This window comes from Ammospiza nelsoni, chromosome 5 (assembly GCF_027579445.1).
Source record: "Ammospiza nelsoni isolate bAmmNel1 chromosome 5, bAmmNel1.pri, whole genome shotgun sequence".
NCBI lineage: Eukaryota > Metazoa > Chordata > Aves > Passeriformes > Passerellidae > Ammospiza > Ammospiza nelsoni.
The window spans coordinates 54025272-54046276 of record NC_080637.1 but is presented as its reverse complement, the minus strand read 5'-3'; the positions used below and the strand labels follow the sequence as shown (position 1 = coordinate 54046276).

Genomic DNA, 21005 nt, shown 5'->3' with positions numbered 1-21005 from the left:
AGGAGCCCTGAGAGGTAAATGTGCCCACAGACATGTTAGAAAGTGTTTTGGACTATATAAAAACATTCCTGATAGTTATTCACTTGAGGACAGTTGTACAAACAGTGCAGGTGGGATTTCTGCTGAACAAAGGGGAGTATTTGCCTTTATCTTGATGCTGCAGTAAAATTCCAGGCACGAGTACTTTCCAGGTGTGCACAGATGTGCTGTGTACAGTTGTATCAGGGAGTGCTGTTCCTGGAATCAATAAATAGGAAACCAAGTGCAGTGTTGCTATGCTAACCCCCCAGTCTGATTCTAAAAGCTTTATTGAAAAAACAAAACAAATTAAGTAATACTGGAAATGATAAAATAAGGTTGAATCACCTCTATGATTAAGGCTCTGTGTTAGCATTTAGCTTTTGCTGGGGCGATAGCTTTTTCTCCTGTCTATTTACATCTGGAAACAAATCTTTCATGTTGCGGAAATAATTTAATCTTTATTATTGTTACTGCTGCAAATAACGTGTTGATACCTGCTGGCTAAGTGAAGCAGGAAGCGATAGATACACTTACGCATTGTACTATTTACTGTATTTAATGGAAATTAAAAGTGAAATAACAAGTTAAGGAACACCACACTAGAATTCTTGTTATTCTTCATTTTAGAACATCAGTGTTGCAGGACCTTATCACAGTCTTAGAGCTGTATACACTAAAATGTTCCCCTCTCCCTTTCCCCCTGCTGTGGTGTTTTAATGTGCTTTGCCCTGGAGTAGAAGGCTTCATTTTGGAAAGGTTTCTTTATTGAGGAAGGGGATACAAAATGATTTTGAAAGCTTCTCTGGACACAGTTCTGGTACAAGAGCATGGAGGGGGCATAAGGTGGACAGGAGCTCTGTAGTTAGAATGGCTGTTGGATATCTCACACTCATTTCAAAATTTTCTTCCTAAAACCACTTCCAGGCTTTGGAAGCTGACTGTTACTGTAAAACATTTCTTAAGTTTTAATTCTCTAAAATACATTGTAAGTTATATTTTAAAAAGATGCATTAGCACAACAATGGAGGAATTGCAGTACTTGTTTGCATCACTAAAAATGCTCAGAATTTAATCTGGTGTTTAAATGTGTAAAATAAAATTATTGCCTCTACTAACATTACTGTCCTAATTGTGAAGAAAACTGAAGCCAGTTTGTTTACTGAATATGTCTGTCTCCTGCCACAAGACTTGTGGAATCTGTTTGCTTAGGAAAAAAGCAACCCAGCATGTTATTAGATAATTACCTCCTATTGAAAATAGATATTGAGTGAGTGAAGGAATAAATTATGTTTCCAGATTGGACCAGATACACTTTTCTGCGGTTTATATTACTTGATGTATCAGTTATGATATTAGGTCTCAGTATTAAAACATTACTGGACTGTATTCTCTGACTTGGCTTGAAGCCCATGATAGCATGTCTGCAAGTGGTGCAGCTCATTGTTCTAGGACGCTTCAATAGTTTCTGGTTACAAAATGTGGTGAGATGATAAAAGCATGCCTGACTTGGCTTAACATGATGTTCCCAGCAGGAACATCTCTTTTCCCCTTTTTTTTTTGGTTATGTCTTAATCAAATGTTGATGAGACAAAATGCTGCGATGCTGGATGTGGGTGTCTGACAGCCTGATGCTCCTTCTGTATTTCCCAGGGCAAGCTGGGGGCAGGAAAGTGTTAGCAGAGGATGATGTGGGCCGTGTGAGATAAGAAACACAGCAAGCTCTTGTTTTCCTCCTGACTATAGACGGTGGAGCTGAATGTCTTCTTACAGAGTTTTATGGCCACAGAGGTCTAACTTGAAGCTGATGGTCTGCATCCCTGCTGGGGCTCAGGCCAACAGCTCTCCTGAAAAATTTCTCATCCAAAATGCTCCTTGATCAGACCTTTGACAAAGCCTTTGGTTTGAAAGCCAGCTCGCCTTTAATGGTATAACAGAGTGCATGTTGTTCTGTGGATCAGTCAAAATTTCCAGTTGTAATATGTAAAGCAAAATTGTGGCAAGAAGGGCAGCAGTGTTTGATTGTATGTGTGTCACTGTACTGATTAGTATCTGTTCTAGGAGAAACAGAAGAACTAGGCCAAAAGCTTTAAAATCATGCAATTTAATATGAGGTTCCTGTATACATCTGTGTTTAGGCAGAGAAAGGCTCAGACATTGCCTCTCAGAGGTGCTGGTTATAGGAATCCATCTGTCTCCTTCCTGATGATCAGACAAGCAGGTGTCTGGCACTGCTGAAAATTGTGTTGCATTGGTCCCAATGCTTGAATTTTTGTGCACCCAAACTGAGAGTTGTTGCATAACAATTTTTATAAGAGAGTTTTTATTTTCAGTAACTTTCACAATAGATAAGGGATTTAGCTCTTAGACAATTTTTAGGGAAAGGAAAATCAGGAGTTAAGTGACAACACTGTCTAGAATCCTATGGTCTATGGTCAAAAAATCTTTTCTTGCTCTAAGTATTGCAATTGCTTTCTGCTAGCCAATGTTGCTAACCTGCACTAATTTCAATTTCCCCTTGCAGTAATGCATAGAAATCCATTTGGGATGGACATTTGCTGTCGGAAGGGATCCAGGAGCCCACTCCAGGAACTGTATAATCCCACCCAGGTGAGTGTCTTGTGGCTATAATTAAGCTTCCCAATGCAGCATACAAATGCAGTCTCTTTTGATGATATTTTGGTGTTTTCTTATTTGCATGTAACAGCTGCCTTCATTTGAGAGAACTGATCATGGATACTGCAGGGTTTACTATAACATTCTACAGTTTAAGTTAAAGCCTGATTTTTAAAGGCTTTTAGTTTAATGATGCAGACTTCTCCAAAATGTTTTCTTAGGTACCCAAAAGCCTTAAAAGGATACTTAGATAGAAGCTGAGGCAATGTGTTGACATGGACTGGCAGGGTGGTGTGAGAGAATGTGACATGATCTACATGAGACAAGGAGTCCAGTAAGACTGTAAATTGCCATAATATTACATTAATATAATTTATATTACTTTCAGATAGCCAGCTGCCTTTCTTGTCCTGGTCTGTGGCTTGTATGGAGTCTAGACAAACACTGTAGCTCATGTATGCTATTCAATACCTGATTGTCCTGATGAGAGCTAGGACCTCAGTTATTGCTCTTCTTTTGACAAGTAGCATAAGAAAACTACCTGAAATTCATGCTCCTGTTTGATCCTCTAGATCAATGTATTCCCCACATATGGGCTGAATTGGCACATTCAGGAGAAGCATTTCCTTTTGGCAGCTGAGAGGAAGTGCTGCCATTGAGAGAAAATGCCAGCTGACTATTAAACATATTTATTAAAGTTTAACAACCGCCTATTATATATTTATCCATGAATGAATAGATTGAGTTTTATTAAATTGGCTATTAGGGAAAGTGACTATCCCAGTAAATCTAACTTGTTATATTTAACAAGGCAATAAATGTTTTAAATACTATTTGATTATGAAGACACTATATCATGTGGAAAACAAAGTCTGAGGGATTTAAAGTATTTACATAAAGAATTGACAGCAATCCAAAGATAGGTGATATCTGTTATGAAGCACAGTAAAGCTCCATTTGCTTGTTAATGTTGTTTTTATGAACACAGGCTGACTTTCTAATTCAATTTGAATTCTGGGCATGGCTGGGAGCATAAGTTTGTCATACTCTTATACTGCCCTTTATTGACCATTATGGGAGTCAGCATTGCATAAATGGGAAGCGCATGCAGAAGCCCTGAAGAGGAACAAACCAGTGCTGCAAAGGAAAACTATTAGTGTTTGCAGGTCAAATTTAAAGACTCTTTGCAGATGTTCAAGAGGAGCAGGTAAGGGAGAAGAGACGGGCTGAGTAATTGGTCTCTCTGGGGTCTGCTGTGTGTCAGTCAAGACCTTTTGCCCTTTAACATTATTAAAGGGCAAGCTGTAGGAAAGAAACATCCCCATCCAGTGAAGGGCCATAATCCCAGAGCCCTTGCAAACCTGGACAACTGAAAAGATTTCCTGAGCTTCCTGAAGCAGGGGGACATAACTGGCAGCTCCTTCCTTTCTGTGCACCCTGACCAAGTGAGCTGTTAGCATCCCTTTCTGGGCTCACCTGTGAGCCAGCCAATGTCAATGTTTGAGGGAGTGCAGTAGTTCTGGTGGCTGATGTTAAACTAAAGATATTTATTGTTATTGATGTTATTGAAATTTTTTTATGCAGAAGTTTTTCTATCAGCTTGCTAATATCCATTTTATGAAGCTTTTAATTTTTGTTTCTTTCTTTGTTTTTAGTTGGTGCTTGATTTTTTTGGAAGGGGCTTTGCATGCTGCCCTCAGTACCAGAGGGACAGACAAATGAGCATATGCAATCTGGGAAAACAGTAACAAGAAAAGGCAGTGAGTAGAGGCTGCCAGAGGAAACAACAGGTTGGAGATGACACCTAGAATGCTTCATCAGATATATGGTTCATCTTTTTTTTTTCCATTGGTGCCCAAAGAGACTTCTGTCTCACCTTTCTTAAGGCGGCAGATTAGAGACTGTTGTATGTCTTGGCAGGAGGGTGCTTGTTCCTCAAGGGTTCACCTGTACTTGCAAGGATGGGGGGAGATGGAGGGCAGATCTCTCATGTTTGTTTCCTTGCTGAAGCAGTTGCAATCAGTCTTTTGTAGTCAGCTCAGAAGTCAAATATATAATAAATATGCAAGAAGACAAGGCCAGGCTGGATGGAAGCTGTAGTGGAAGGTGTCCCTGCTCATGGTAGTTGGAACAAGATGATTGTTGAGGTTCCTTCCAGCCCAAACCAATCTTTGATTCTATGAAGACATTTTTGGCCAAAATCTCTCTTACTAATCTAAGTGATGAAAACAGTTAGATCTTTAACCTCTGACTCTCAGAACCCTTTGGACTCCTGATGTTGTGAATCCATGTTTCTCTCCTGGGTGCCAGTGGCTGTGTGTGCCATCACAGAAACTCTCGGGCACTCAGCTTAGCTGCCTCAGAGCAGCAGCAGAGTTGATTGAGCAGATATTCGTAGTTCAAAATAACATGTGTAATTTAAACACCAAACTTAGGCCACTGAAAGATGCCTTGAAGCTATGGTTTTGGATTATACAAGCTAGGTGTAGCTGTGATTTTTTTAAAGGGTAGGAAACTTTAAATTGGAGAAGTATTAAGGGCCCATTCTGCCTTGCGTTCTGTGTGCTCCTGCCTGTTCCCTGCCTGGGAGATGAGAGTTTGGTCATTGATTGAAATAGGTGTCAGATAGGGTCAATACTCACTGGGATTTTGGTTGCTGTGTTTTAACATGAGTGAGTTTTTTCTACTCGTGTTTGATATGAAGTTGCACTGCCCTCGTGAAACCAGATGGAGACAGGTTGATTTCCACTAGCTGAGCGTTTGACTGTGGTTATTTAATATGTTGACATATAACAGCCTCTCTGATCCTGGCCTGGTTTTTCCTTCTGTGGAGTTACTTGAGTTGTTTGCAGATGCCATAATTTGTCTCTTAAATCTTTTTTTGGCCTTGTGAATAATTGTGAAAAGGAAAGAGAAAGGAAAGGGAAAAAGAAGAGAAGGAAAAAAATAAAAAATAATAACAGTAAAAACAAGGCAGAAATAAAGATTAGTCTTCAAAAAATTCAAATGTAGCAATGATCTGAAGGTGACTGAATGGGTCATTGGGTGGTTTGTAGGAGCTGAATGTTAGTATTGTAGTCAGATTTTCAGAGGGTTAATCTTAATTGTTGCTATGTTCAGTGGAGAAAGAGAGGACAAGTGGGTGGAGATAACACTTGAATTAGGACTTGAGAAAGTGTCCATTACAAAGCCCATGTGGGATCTATGCCTTAGCTGGGTGTCTGGTCTTGTGATTATTGTAAAAGTATAGCACATTTGCTCTTTTGCTTGTGGTAATAAAGCAGAAAATGGGAAGTGCATTTGTCTGTGGACAAAAGATTTCTTCTCTAGGGCTTTCACTGCAAGATTTTTCATGAGCACTAATATACCATGAGGGAAAGAAAAGTCAATATAACCAAACTGGATTTACACTGACTAAGTGGATTTCCAGGCTGTGGTCTCCTCATACACAGCAGGCGATGTGCAGCACGTCTCAGACCTTACTATCTGTTGTTTTGCCTTTCCTTTTTAGGTGGAGGCTTAGTACTAAGCTGCAGAGATACCAGTGGCAAATTTTGAGGGCTGAAGTGGATTGTTTATTTAATGAGTTTATTAAAAAGCCACATCATTATAAATGGAAAGAGAAACAGGATTCAATCACATGACAAATGGCAAAGGAGAGAATCTAGATGTAACTGAACACAGATGAAGGGCCCTGCAGGAATGTGACACAAGCTCGCATTTTTCTTGGGTAGATTTTGTGGGGTTTTTATTGCATATGAAACCCTGGGAATTTAAGAATGTGGGGAAACAAATACATGCAAGACATATTCTTAGAAGACAACATATACAACTGTGTCTTGTAATTTACATAGCTTTGTACAGCCCTACTGCTCCAAGAAAACCAGATAATTGTGGGTCAGCCCATGAGCTGGAGTCACCAGAAGTTCAGAACTGGGTAACACTGCTCACACTTTCATGGTTAACATTGATCTATTTGGTACAGAGGGTGTGCTACTTAATTACAAGAAATTTCAAACCAAAACAGAAATGTTGGTGGAATGGGAAATAATTGCATATTTAAGGTTAGATTTTTGTCTTCTAGTTGTCAAGATTACCATTTAATTTTCATTTAATGCAAGTAGCACCATTGCTTAGTCTAAGTGTCTAGGCTTCTGAGAGGAACATAGAAGAGGTAAAGTTCTGTATCCATCAGGATCCAAATCCAAGGATAAGTTTGTTTCACTTTCTAGTTTGACATTGATATTGCCTAACTTTAATTCATGAATCAACCTGACTGTTTTGCTGAAGGTCACACTGTTTGCCAATTTCTTTTTGTCGAGGAGAGGTATTTCTAGGTGTCTGCTTTTGGTGTAGCTGGAGCCAGGTCTAGTAATTTGCTAAAACTCGTGAGTCAGAACTGTAGACCAACTGTTTGTTGCCTTTGTATTATGAAATTGTATCAACTGGTCATTCCAAAATGACCCAATTTTTATTCTATTTTTCCCCCCTTGTCTCCTTCCCACCAGGAGAAGGGAAGTAAGTGAACTGTTGCCTTGCAGACAGTGTTTATACATCTTCAGTCTCTTTAGGCCACAAATGCTGCATTTTGGGAGCTGCCCTGTGATTATCTGTGGCTTAGACTGCCTGGGTAGCATCAGCAAATCCTAGCCTAGTTCAGCCCACATCACCCACCAGGGTTGTAGTTTGCTATCTTCAATTGATTTCCACTCCCTTGGATGACTCTGGGGGCTGTACCCATTCCTGGACAGAGATTTGTGGTGAGCTTTGTGGTCTGAGCTCTGTGTGCACGTCATCCACAGCACTTTGTATCAGAGGTTCCAGTGCTAAGGACCTGTTATTTCTGTCCTTGGTGTGTCTGAGGCTCTGAGCACTGTGCAGTTTGTTTCAGTGTGCTCTGGATCCTCATTCTCAGAACAGAGCAGACAAAGAGCAGGTCATTGAATAGGATGAGAGGTCCAGTTCGCCTAGTGGTTTCTTTTCAGCAGCAAGTGACCAGACTACAAGAAACATAAAAAACTCATGATACTCTTCCAGAGCACAACCTGTGGGTCATGAGCATCCTGAGCCGGACTTGCTTTTTTGTCAGCTATATCATGCAAGAAAAGCCTGAGATGACTGACAATTACTATATCAGTCAGAAAGGAGTGAAAAAAAAGTAGATCTCTAGAGTTACTTGACAATTCCAGTAAGACAAGAAAATTACACCAGCACTGTGCACCAGTGCTATCCATTATTTTTTCTCCAGTTTTTGTGTAGATATGTTCTGGGTTTCAGATTTCTTCCTTGAGACAGCCATATAGCTGTCCTGGGAAGTGAATTTTTGAATATGAGAAATAGTGCAGTTTATCTAAAGAACAGTATGTTAGAAGTTATTGATGCTTTGCAACTGAGTAATAAATATGTATGTGTGTAATAAACATGTATGCCCTCCTTATCGAGGGCAAGTAGTGTCCCAAAAGTTCTACCAGTACTGAGAACATATGTTGTTTGGTTGATGCTGATCTTTGTAGGCAAATCTGTGCAGGTGATAACAGGATGGTAAGTATGGCTCATAATCACAGTGTTTGATTGATCATAAATTAAAAACTCCTTAATGGGAAAAGTACAGCATGAAGACATAAGGAAGAACAGTTGATGTGCAATGTCAAACTTTAGGTACCTACTCCTGTTGGTAAACAACAACTTCATATGTAATTAGCCTCATTTGCTACAGCAAAATGACTGCTGATGAAAGAGGAGATAATTGATTTATTCCATGGATGACTTCTTATGGAGAGACATTACTTACTGTCGTGCTTGGAAGTCATAAAATAGCAGCTGGCCTGGAATGAAATATTACATTAACCTTAGTAGAAAAATTGCACTTGTGAGAATGCTTTGTTGTTAATTACTGATTACAAATGGTAAGAGCTGGTTTTAGATGCTGAGGAGATGACTTGGAGAGGGGAACGTTTCAGGTATGGTGTGCTTCATAGATCATTCACTGTGACATGATGGATACCTTTGTAAGTCAAGAGGAATTAATCAGAAAAGTATGTACAGTAACTACCAGCCCTCAAGGCTAGAATTATCCACAGGACATGCTCATTCAAGTTCCTGCAGTGCATTGGGATGAATTTTTGGGCACCGGTGTTTAATAAAAGATTCATTACCTGCATGAAATGAAAGAAAATACTGTTACTCAAAGTAGCTCAGATTTCCCAGATAGAAAAAAACAATAATTTCTCCAGTCCTTGATTTGTATTTCATTCTTTTGAGAGCATGTGAGTTTTACTATAAAAGATTTCTGGAGGCATAAAAGTATGAGAGGAAAGATTTAATAATGCAAGAGACGTGGCCAAAACCAAAGGATTTTTTGTGGTGGAGGTGAAAGAGCATAGCGCAGCTTTTCAAAATTATCTGTATGCAATATGTGGGCTCTCTGTTAGACAAGCACTTGGACAGATGGGTGGAGAGAACACCTGGACTCAGCACTCCAACCTGGTGCCATTCAGTGGCTTTTGTGTTTAATTGTCTCCAAATCGACCTCTGAAGATCTGAACCATGTTGGTTCAGTCAAATGCTTGCTCTGAACTCAGTAATATTCTGATGGGACACCTTGCCTGCCTCTTTCTCTGCATGAAATTCCTCATTTTTCCTCCCCAGTTTTAAGTTTTGGACCTGAAAAACTGGGTAATCATACTTCAGAATGCAGGGGGACATGGCAGTTTGGAGGAAGCAAAGGGCAATGGGAGGATGTCTGTAATGATCACAGATTTCTGCTCCTGGTCCCTGCAGAGCAGTGTCTCCTTTCTGTCTGTGCTCCAAGCACCTGAAACCATCAAGTGCTCCAGTATCAGTGGCTAAATTGCTGTATCCCAGTGTTTACAGACTAGTCCTTGGAAACTGTAGCCTCTCTTGCTTGTTTCTGGTGCTAGTAGTTTTGGGGCAGCTTTCTCAGTTGCGTGAAGGAAGGCAGCTGTGTTTGGTTAAACATCTGCCTTCTTTTCCCTGCGTTGGGTATTTTTATTCTTTTAGTAGAAGAGGTTTCTTAACTGCAGCAGAGTTGTTGCCCACTTATGACAGGGCAAGATGATCTCTTTAAATCCTGAGAGCCCAGCTGTAACCTCTCTCTCCCCTGGGGGATTGTAATGTATCCCAATAGATGTAACTATGAAAATCAGAGAATATAGACATACAATCTGTCTACAGGTACTTGTAATTCTTATTTACTTTAATTTTAAGGTGGGACAGAAGAAGTTGGTAAATTTGCAATTAGTTTCAAGAGATTAGATTCCACAAGTTCCATTTTTGCAGACTTTACTGTATATTATGCAGAACCTCAAGTTGTACAAAATGATCTATAATATCCATTGATATTGTATGTAATGTCAAGATGTATTATTCATTCACTTTTTCACTTTGTACAATATTAATTAACCTCAACGATGTAATGAGCTGCACCTTAACAAAGCTTTATTCAGTAAAAGTACAATAATCTTCTTGACTGTTTATGCAGAGAAGTTTGGGAATGTTTCTCTGTGAATGCCACAGACATAGCAAGATTAACATAACATACTGCCTTTTGAAAGATGTGGCTGCAGGAGCCAGTGTGCCTTTTGGGATTCCTACACTAAGGAAATTCATGGTACTGTGGTGAGACAGGCTGTAGAGTTTTTGTACAAGTGTGTAAATCATCAAATCAAGCACAAATTATTTAAGGGCACTTTCTAAAGAAGTTTTTGTTTAGTCGAAGTTTGTGGGGAACTGTAAGGTGGGTCAAGCCAGATGCTGCAGTCCAATCCACACTTAGTGCACTACAAGAAGTGGCTTCCCCTGGAGTGAGTTTGCTCTCCATGGTGTTATGGACAGGGCTGAGCAGAGAGGTCAGCTGGAAAATACAGAATTTGTGGATGGCTGAAAGCAGTTGTAAGTTTGGGCTGCATTCTTCCAGTTGTGGTAGGTGGTGAACACTTGGGTTGGCTTGGAGTTAATCTCACAGGGGTTGTGTGCATGTGGGCAATGATAGATTTGAGATGATGCAGTTGTGCATCCCAGACTGGGCAGGTCATGTATCCAGATGACACAGTGCAGAGAGTGTCTTCAGTCTCTCCTGTTCATGCTGTCATGCGTTCTGAAACTAAACAGAAGAAATGAGGAGGATTTCAGGCTGGTAGGTTCTGCATTAAGCCTCTGTCAGGATGATCTGAGGATATAATAGAATAACAACCACGGCTGATTTAAGACCTTGTGTGCTCGTCTGTTGATCTAGTAAAACAAGGAGGAAATTCTGCCTTGCCCTGACAGTCTTGTTTGGTGACATCAAACCCTTGTGACAGCAGTAATTAACAATTCCCTGAATCCAGAGCACAAACTGAAGGGTCCTGGGCTATTCCTGCCAGTGATCAGGGTGCTCTCACAGAACTGGGGTCTGAATCCTTGCAAACAGAAGACATGTGCCCCATGCGTGGGAAACACCCAGCTGCTGGTTGTTGTCATTACATTTGTTTGTTTAATTATTAGACTGAGAGATTGGTTGTTTCAGTAATCATCATCTGGGCAGCCACACTTAAACTGCTTTTATTCACTAGTTTTCAGACCTTGCTTCTTACTCACATGGAGCAGGTACGGAAAGAAAAGTAAGAAAAAAGTATTTTTACAAGGCAATACTTATACAGCATTTGAACAAAAAAAGTGTTTGTATTGTGTATGTCTCCTTTTCCTCTATAAATAACGTAGTATCTATCATACTGAGGCCACTCAAGGAGGTCATTCTTGGTTTATTTACCTGTTTCAGTTGTATATTCTAGTGTGGATGGGATCTTGTATTTGAACCATCCCTATGTTCATGAGGCAATGGCAAAATGCAGGGGGCAGAATGAAAGCAAAATTTTATTTCCTTCACAGTGATTCTTTTGTGCAGTTGCTTTGGAAGGAGGAATAGATTTTTATTCCAGGTTTTCCAGTATGCTATCAGTGTAGATGTTTCTATCATTTTATTACCTTGGGATAAAAGTGATACTCAATCTATTGAAAATTGATAGCAAAACTCCTGAGGTCTAAAGAGGCCAAAATTCAAGTTAAAAGGTCTCATTCAGGGGTTCAGAAAGGAGCTATGGTTGTGAGCAATTTTTTACCTGTCTTTGCATCATTCCACACATTCCGCACTATAAAATACTGAAGGTCTTATGCCAAAAAGATTTCCCTTTTTTTTTTTTCCTCCCTGGTAGTGGCATAATAAATACATCCAAACCAAAGAGAGTTGGAAAATTTACAGTGCACTGAAATTGATGTGTATTTCTGGTGCCCGGAAAATCCAGGAAGGAGTGTTCCTTTCTTTTCGACCTTAAATCCCATCTGAACAGTATTCCGAGTGTTGTCCAGCAGAGAGTTGAAGGCAAAACATTATATCCAAATTTTAAAAGAACAGTAAAAAATCAGAACATCCCCACAGTCAGACCACCTGACTGCACAGCAGATTAGCAACCTCTGTATCTATCAAATTCATGCTTTAATATAAATCTTTTCTCCATGTAAATGTGAACTGTGTCTTAGATAATTTCAGACAAGCATCTGGGGATTAGTAAGAGGAAGTGAATATTAATTCAATTAGAGGGCAGAAGATGAACGTACAAGCTGGCATGGGGAACTGACATTGGGAGTCCAAGTAACAGAGACATCTCTATAGCTAGGAGACAATAGTTTCATCTGTTCAAGTCAGACTTGGCTTTTGCCTTGCATATATTTTACTTATGAAATAGTGGTTGAAGGAGTTGTATTTACATAACAATATAGTTAGTGTCATATTTTGTGAATTGAGCATGGCTGACGATACATGGATGAAAGATCTGGAGAGCAGATGCATAGTGCTAGCTTTCCATTGATTTTGATACATTAAATATTCATTAAAAGCTTGGCTGAAGGAGAAAAGAAATGTTTCATTGAACCAGTAAGGAAAAGCTGAAATCACTGGTACTTCTCCAAAAGTGTATCTTACCTAATGTAAATTGAATAAAGGCTCCTGTGGGGAAGGCGAGATATGCAATATTAGGCACTGTTTTCTTTCTATAAGAGATTGTTGTACCAGTGACATCTCTATATAAAGTAATAGCCAAAAGTCACTATTCTGAGCACAGGAGAGGTTTTTTGTTCTTTAATTTCCATAACTTTGGACCTAAAAAAGCATATCCATGCACTTTCTTATTCTTAAATGCCATGTATTTACAGCCTGAAAACAAATCCTTTCACACTGCATTTTCCAGGCAGGAGCACACTGTCACTATGGGAGTAAGCCCTGGATCTGTAGGCTTTTCTCACCTCTTCTATGACACTCTCATTTGTGCATGAATTTCTGCTAATCTGGGTCTTTATCTGAAGAACATGGGCACTCTGCTCAGCTCCCCATCTGATGCAGAGATGTTTTTGTCTCTGTCCCTGCACAGTTTCAAGCTCAGGTAGGGCTTGGACTCTGGCAGGAACTCAGGGGTTCTGGGGTAATGCTAAAAATGCATGCAATATGCATGTACAGATGTGTGGTTGTGTGCATTTGGTAGGAAATGTCACAGCACAGACAACTCTGCACTGACAGAGTGATGAGTGCAGCACACACAGCGAGCATGTCCAGGTCCTAAACAGCCTCATGGGGCTCAGTTACTCTGGGCAGGGTGCCTCACTGGAGGCATAGGAATGATCCTGCTGCTTTCTCTGCAGCTGCTTTTATCTTCTTTATTTAATGTAAACTTGGAGTAATAAACTGTTGCTGAATTCGCAGCTGTGTGCAGGGGGATAAGGTTGTCTTCTTGCCAAGACCAACTTCTCTGTTCTTTCCATTCCTTTCTGCCATTTCCTCCAGCCCTGAAGTCTCCTTCTCAGCTTCAATCCTTCTCAGACTTCAGCTCTGCTCAGTCTCCCTCTCCCATTTGTATTTTTTATCTTACAAAAATGAGTATTTTTTTTAAATTAATTTACTGTGCTAATTTATGATCTTGACTGTCAGAAAGTGGAGGACCCACACAGTGAAAGAATGACTTGGAGACACTTTTCCCTCTGAAAATTGCACTATTGCTTATTTGTTTATTTTAGGCGACTACTGCAAAAGCAAACCAGGTAAAAGAAAAGTTTTATCTGTTTGCTGGTAGAAGTAACATGAAAGTGTGTCACCAAAGTAATGACAGGCCAGGTGTTTATGAAAATGGAAGGAGCTAGAAAACAAATAGTGCAAGACCTAGGGTTTCACCTCCAACAACCACTAAAGAAGTCATGGGACACTGAGATGTAAATGCATTGAAGGGGTTTGTTTTCAAAAGGAATGTAACAGATCTCTCCCTGATCCTGCTTATGATCCTTCAATCACACAGCCATTGATCTGTCACAGGAAGATTGGTGGAATCTTCAAGCATTACCTTCATGCCTTCCATGGAGTATCATGTGCTGGTCCTCTTTGAGAGACCCACTTCAATTTTCACTTGGGCTGTAAAGTGAGTTACTATATAAAATATTGACACGGAAGGAAGAAAACTGCCTTTTTACCCAAGTGTAAATGATCTTGAAACAAAATACGTGGGATAAAAGAATGATTTCTTAGGCAGGTTTAATGAATAATTTATTTTTGCTTCTCATTACATCAGTGTAATCAAATCTGCGACTAAAGAAGTAAGACAGAAGGTATCATCTGCTAAGACACTGAATCTCTTTATACCACCATTGGCAATGTAGTCTCATCTGTTATTAAAGGCTCTCCTGCAGTTGTGTGGGTTCCAAATCTGTCGTGTCATTAACAAGTTGTTCTTATGTAAGTGCCAACATGATAAAAATCCATGTATTTAATCTGATATCTGCATCCAAAAATAACCTAAATAAGCTTCCTTTCCTGCTAAAGCTGCTCCTATTTTGGAAGCTGTACATTGAAATGATTCTTGCTTTGTGCAGAAGGCTTTGTGCGTGGTGTGTCGATATTTGTGTGTGTTTCCAGTTGATCTATCACAGAACTATGGGTGGTCTCTAACTTGGGTCATTCACCAGGCTGCACCAGGTACTTGCTGTTGTGATTTCTTTAGCTCTGTTAAAAGCATGTTGACAAATCAGGCCTGAGAAATAAGAACAGGGGGTAGGAAAGTAGTCTGAATGCAACTCGGCTTGGCCAGTGTGGCTTTAGAAAACATGCTTATATGGGACTGTGGTTTCTTCACATGGGTTCTGTCTTGGAGAAATGGGGCTTGGAGGGTGATTGTAGTGGCCAAACGAGGATAAAACTAAAGGCAAGGACTCAGTCTGCAGTCGCAGACACTGAAAGTGCATTGATTTAGAAATTGGGAGTTATATATCTATTACACTTGTCAGCCACTGTTGCTTTGTTTTGTAAAATTAACTCTGAGAAGCAGTTTTTGACTTTCCTCCAAGTAACATTTCCTGGACACCACAGTGGTCTCCTGGAATAACTCACTCCCTTGTGATTTTTCACTTGTCATACACATCAGCCTCAGATCTCTTACACAATGAAGTGCTAGAGTGTGTTTCACTGCAAATCTGCAAGTCCACATGGAATAAGAAATCTAAATACTGTACTGTATGGTGAGTCAGTATGTAGGTGATGACATAGCCTGATGCATTTTGAAAGTCAACAGATCTTTTTCCAGATGTCAGAGCAGCTCTTTGTATCGCACATAAGAGGCGTCTCATTCGGTGGCTACTGAAGTCAGTAGAAAGATTCCCTGTGGCTTAGGTTGCCTTAGGGACAGTCCCTTAGTTTCAGAGACTTAGGAAAATGCTCCACTCACACTGTTAGCAGCTCCGATTGTGTTATAAATACCACACTGAGTTTCTGGAGAACTCCCATCTGTTCAGTGATACTCAGCCCTGCGTACTGCAACCTGTGTCTCTGAGTGTGGCAGCACTAAAACTTTCCTTGAATCACCATCTAAATGATGATACAGTAATCAGCACCACATCAGGGTCACTGCAGTAGTGGCTTGTTCCTGCCGTGCTGCAGGATGTTCAGCCAGTGCCTGAGCTGGTTTGCACCATCAGCACACCATGCATCCTAATACTGGTTCTGCCATTAGTGCTTTTTGTCATCAGGTTGTTGTCTCTCTGATACACTTGTAATGCCTGTAGCAGTTCTGCCTGTTTATCTGTTTCTCAGGGGCACATTGGTGGTTTAATTATTGTCTGCATAGTGTTTTGATCATAAAAAATGACAAGTGTAATTACTGGTTACAAGGTAAATTGGGCATCTAGCAAAACTATACAGCTGCCATGTGATGCACCTCTGAAATTCCTTCCTTACTTGAAGGCAAGCCAAGTATTTGCTCCTTCCTATAATTATCTAAGATGTGCCCATTTGATTTTTCTGACATATATCTTTGTCACTGCAGCCTTATATATACGGAGTCTGAAGTGTTCATCTAAATGACTTCAGGGAGAACCAGTGTTTGTGTCAAGACCTTTATGGACCAAGGGCAATCTGCTTTCTCATGCACAAATATATGAGCATGAGTGTGGGCATGCCCCAGCTGCTGCTGAAGTCTATGAATTAGGGATGAGCTCAGTGCTGCCAACAGCTTTTGTACCAGTCTTGAAAAGAGATGGTTTTGTAGGCCCAGTGCTTCATTATGCATCCAAAATATGCATTAGTAAACCTGTGTTTTGATTCCACAAGATGTACTTGCATGACTGGCTATAGATGGTTTTCTGTACTCCAGCTGCTGAGCTTTGAGCTGAAACAAGTATTTCTCAATGGGAAGAGTAATTTTTTCAGCTCAGAATTAAGTGGCTAATCATTAAGAATTCAACTGGCATGAAATGCACAGCATTAATCATGGTGCACTAACATGTTGATAATGTGGATGTAGGGTGTGTGCTCCACTGAAATTCGCTAAATGATATATCTGTTTTTTATTGGAAAGTATTAATGTGGGCTCTGTTGTTAAGCAAGATATGGAAGTATGAGACCTGCAGGGGTTTTAAAGAGACTGCCCTGCTGTTCAGGGCACACATTACTGAGGACTGAAACACTTAGAAAGGTACCTTTTCTTTCCCCTGAAATCTGATCTTAAAATTGACACCAAAGTTGTAACTTGAATAAAGTACTGTCCCTATCTTGAGTATCCCTTATGGCCTGACAAGGGAGTCCCAGCTTGCAGCAGTAGTAGGGGATAGAGGTGCTCATGCTTTTTGTAGACCTGATCCAGAGGGGGAGGAGGCATTGCCACCCACCTGACAGCTTTCATCAGAAACCTCAGCCCCCAGAGGCAAGGGCCAGCTGTGATCTCTGTGAAAACTGGCAGCAGAGGACCTCTGCATCTGAGTCCCAATGCTAGAGAGTCAGAGTCCTGCACCTGGAGCTGTTTCTTCACCATTCTTGCTATTGCCTGTGTTACCTTGAAATGTTTTTGATCTCTTTTCTGAAACTACTGAAAATATTATACTATAACATAACGAATATTGATGACTATTAAGCTGAATAACATCTGGCATATTCTAAATAACTTCAGATAAAATGTTGCTATTTCCCAGTGTTGTGGAAAATTCCCTTCTTGCTAACCAGCAGTTACTGCATTTCTCTGAAAAAATTATTCCTTGTGTTCATTTGCTTTTCAGCATGTGAACTCCCATGTTGAGAATTAAAAAAGTCTCTAATGTTTCATGTCTGAAGGCACAAATGTAACCTGTTCAAATATCATTCTTCAATTATCCTTTGAATCATCTGCCTTCCAACTCTTCTTAGATTCTGTAAAATACCCTTTATCAAAAAAATAGTACATCTGTTATTTCAGTTCGTTTCCCTAAACTGTAATCAAGCACTGTCTATGCAACAAAAATGAAAAGGAATGTCTATCTGGAACAGCATTCTTCACTTTTATTATTGGAAAATGCATTAATATTCCCTTATCAAACATATCCATTTAACAAATAATTCAATTTCTTTCCATATTCAGCTGTTTTTAAAAGAAAAATGCACAGAAAGGCATTCTTTCCTGATCATAAAGGCCAAGCTTGATTTTATTCTTATTCATGTAGTTTCACAAAAACTAAAAATAGATTATGGTAAATAACCTATTGACCTCTCTTTTGTTGAAACATAGCAAAAAAAATGATAGGCCCTTATTAAATCTGGTCTAAGCTGCCATTTATATTAAGGCAGTGTGGCATAGATTGTTAATGGAATTATATTTAGGTTTAGGGTAAAAACTTTTGTGTCTTAGGTTGAAGTCAGTTTCCAGCCTCCTTACTGCAGTTAGAAAAGTGTGTGATTTGTCCAGGTTTGTGGTTGTTAAGTATTGGCAACAGGGACTCTAAGCAGTTTAGAAAATGCTTCCTTTTCTGTCTCCACTCAGAGGAAAGGAAATGGAGAGAGCACTTCAACTGCTCGACTCAGAGGCTTAGTTGTTTCTTCCAGTGGCTGTGGAGGCTTTATGAAGTTCCTTGAGTAGGGAAGGACTGCTGCCCAGGTGCCTTAGTCTGCCAAATTCAGGCAGCATCATTCTGCATCCACTCTGCCCCACTTTCCACTGGCATGAGGCTTACACCAGGTTCAGGGTAGAGGAGGGTAGGCCGGAAGGAGCCCCCCTTGGGTGCCTTTTTGTAGGTCCTTACAAGGCAGCAGCAATATCCAGATGTGTCTGACTGAGGTTTGCTTCTGGACAGATTCTTCTAGCCACATCCTTCCAGGCAAGATCTGTCCAGCTGCAGGAAGTGCTGCTCTGTGGTCCAGCTGTCTAAAGTATGAAGAGAAATGGTGACCACCCACCTTCCCCAGCAGCAAACACGGGCTCTCCAGAGCTCCATCATGATCCTGTGTGTGCTGGCACTCAGGAGCTGCTGCTGTGCTACCAAAGAGAGCTAAACAGTCCCAGGAGATGAGAACATCTCCTTCAGTGATGGCCAGGCACCTTTAAAAAGGTGTTTATCATGCCTGAGATCTGTTTAGCTCAGGAAGAAGTGGAACATCTATTGGTTTTAGAATAATTAGATAATTAGAGATAGTCACTGCGTGTTGGTTTTCCCAAAAGACTGAGATACTGATACCATGGGTTTTCTGAGACTCCCAAGTGCCTAGGATGTGGGCACTTGAAAATCTCACTCAGGGACTCTAGAAGGCAGTTAAACCGTTCATTAACAGCAGTCTTGGTGGGCACCCAGCAGTGTTAAAAGCTAGGCCTGGGATTCAGGGCAGTCAGCAGCACCTGGGGTGGAGAAGGCCTGTACACAGTGAGTTGTTATATTGGCATGTGAGATGCTTGGTCAGATCAGTGCAGAAGCAAAACACTCAGCTCCTGCTCAGTCAGAGCCTATAAATACATTCAATTAAGTGAAGACAAGTGTATGTTCATGTTAAAGGCAGTATTCAACTTCATGCAATGTTTGGCTCCATGAATTATCAGTCTTTGTTCTTGCAAGTGCTGAAATCCCAAGGAAAACGTAAGGTCCACTAAGACTTGCTGCTTCCCCGGGCGTACAATGTGCAAGCACCAGGATTCCCAAGCTGTTTTTTTTTCAGTCTTGAAACATCACATGTGTACTTATTTAAGTATGTCTGTAAAAAAAAAACAAAAAACCAAAACAAAAAGCCAGTCATACAAAAAGCCAGCAGCTGGGGGAAAAATAAGATTTTGGTGAAATTAAGAGTTTTTTTGAGTACTAGCATCTAGTAAAATTTAAAATCCATGATTATTCAGTAGGTAAGGAACATAAAGACCTGATGGGGGGAAAAAAAAGTCCTGCTTATATGCCCTTTTAGAATAGAGCTAAGATCAATAGTTCTTGCTCTGTTCATTAAGTTTTAATGTGGAGACAGGCACTCTGTGCATACCAGTGTGTCTGTGGAGTCATCAGTGAGAGCTAATAAATGTCTGTCATATGAAGAATACATTACAGAGGGAGCCAAGTTAAGTGAACCATTTAGTTACCATTAGTTATTTTTCATTAATATTTTTAACTGTAGTATTATCCACTACACATTAGGTAGGATAGAGAGCATAATGCCTGTGATGTACTTTATCCTAAAAACAGAGATTTCTTCTGAAATTGTGTGCGGTTGGTGGGGATCAGGACGAACATTTCAGCTGTGATCTCAATGGTGTCTTTCTTGTTTATTTAAGACTACAGGAACCCAGATGGGAAAGGAAATAATTTCATCACATGACTTGGCATTAACCAGCCCTGGCCATTTACATGAATAGCAATTGAATAGTAATAACTGTGCTAGAAATGGAAATACCTATAAGCATGTTTAATACTGGAAATACCTATAAGCATGTTTAATATTAAAAATAGCACTGGAAAGGAATTTCCACAATAGCAAATGCATTATTCCAATCCTGTGTGTTCCATTCTGGGATATGCATCTGCTCCTGTGATCCTGTTCAGCTGTGACCTTTGAAGCACAACCAGACTGGGAACACTGGGGTCCCAGAGGTGGAAGAGAGGAGGGAACTGTCCATGACCCTGCAGTCCTGCTCTGGACTTGAGTCACTTCTGGGCAGGACTTCCTTTTCTGACACATTGTTCACTGGAGGGCTGGATGAAGCTGGGGTCCTGACAGCCAGTCATCATGGAAGAGTTACAAGAATAAATATGTTGGATCTTATGCTCATAAATTTTTCCCTAGGATAATACGCTTCTGTCATTTTACACTTTTTAATTTTTATCTGTTTTTTTTTTTCATTACTATCGGCTTTAAACTCAAGGATTCTGATTTCTAAATGTAATAATAGCATGGTTGGACATACATGTGAAAATGTATCCTTCCCAAGATCCCAAGCATTTAACAGATAGAGAAAGAGGTACACACTTGAAGTGTGATATAAAGGCTTGTTAGCATGGATTTAAGATTACTCCCAAATTTGCATCATTCTCAACTTACATCAGTAATGTTCCACTTCTAAAACTACTATCCATTAGTCACAGAGGCTCCAAGGAGTGAGGGAGGAAATTAAAATAAATTTTAGAAACTCTTACAAATTACTTTGCACAGTTTTTTTCAACTGTGACAAAACTGAAAGTGAAGTTTGATGGTTCAGTATCTCTGAAAGTTAGAAAGGGATATTGTAATTCTTTTTGGAAGGAAGAGATGCTGCCTTTTAAAGCATCAAAAGCTTTGATCTGTGCTTTTGTTGAGTTGTGAAATATCAGCTCCAAAACAGGTAATTGTCTTGGAACTAAAATTTGCACATATTCAAAATGAGGCTAATATTGTCCAGTGGGGAATGAATTTGCACTGTAGAGGGAAATACACATATTTTTTATTTGGGAAGTAAACTACTCTTGCTAAGTGTAAATTACTCTTGCTAATTACTCTTTGTTAAGTGTCCCAAATTATTTTATTCTGTATGTTCCAAAAAGAATTTATTTGTACGTATGGACATGAATTTTTTATTTTCTGAAGGATG

At 40.0% G+C, this 21005-nt stretch overlaps 1 protein-coding gene across 3 annotated transcripts in view; it reads left to right on the top strand.

The window, feature by feature from the left end:
- Window positions 1-21005, top strand: part of CHST11 (carbohydrate sulfotransferase 11) — a 174313-nt gene that overhangs the window by 62623 nt on the left and 90685 nt on the right. For all 3 annotated transcript variants that reach the window (XM_059471719.1, XM_059471717.1, XM_059471718.1), the window contains exon 2: window positions 2543-2628. In XM_059471719.1, coding sequence (XP_059327702.1) covers window positions 2543-2628 — 86 coding nt within the window. The remainder of the gene's footprint in view (window positions 1-2542; window positions 2629-21005) is intronic.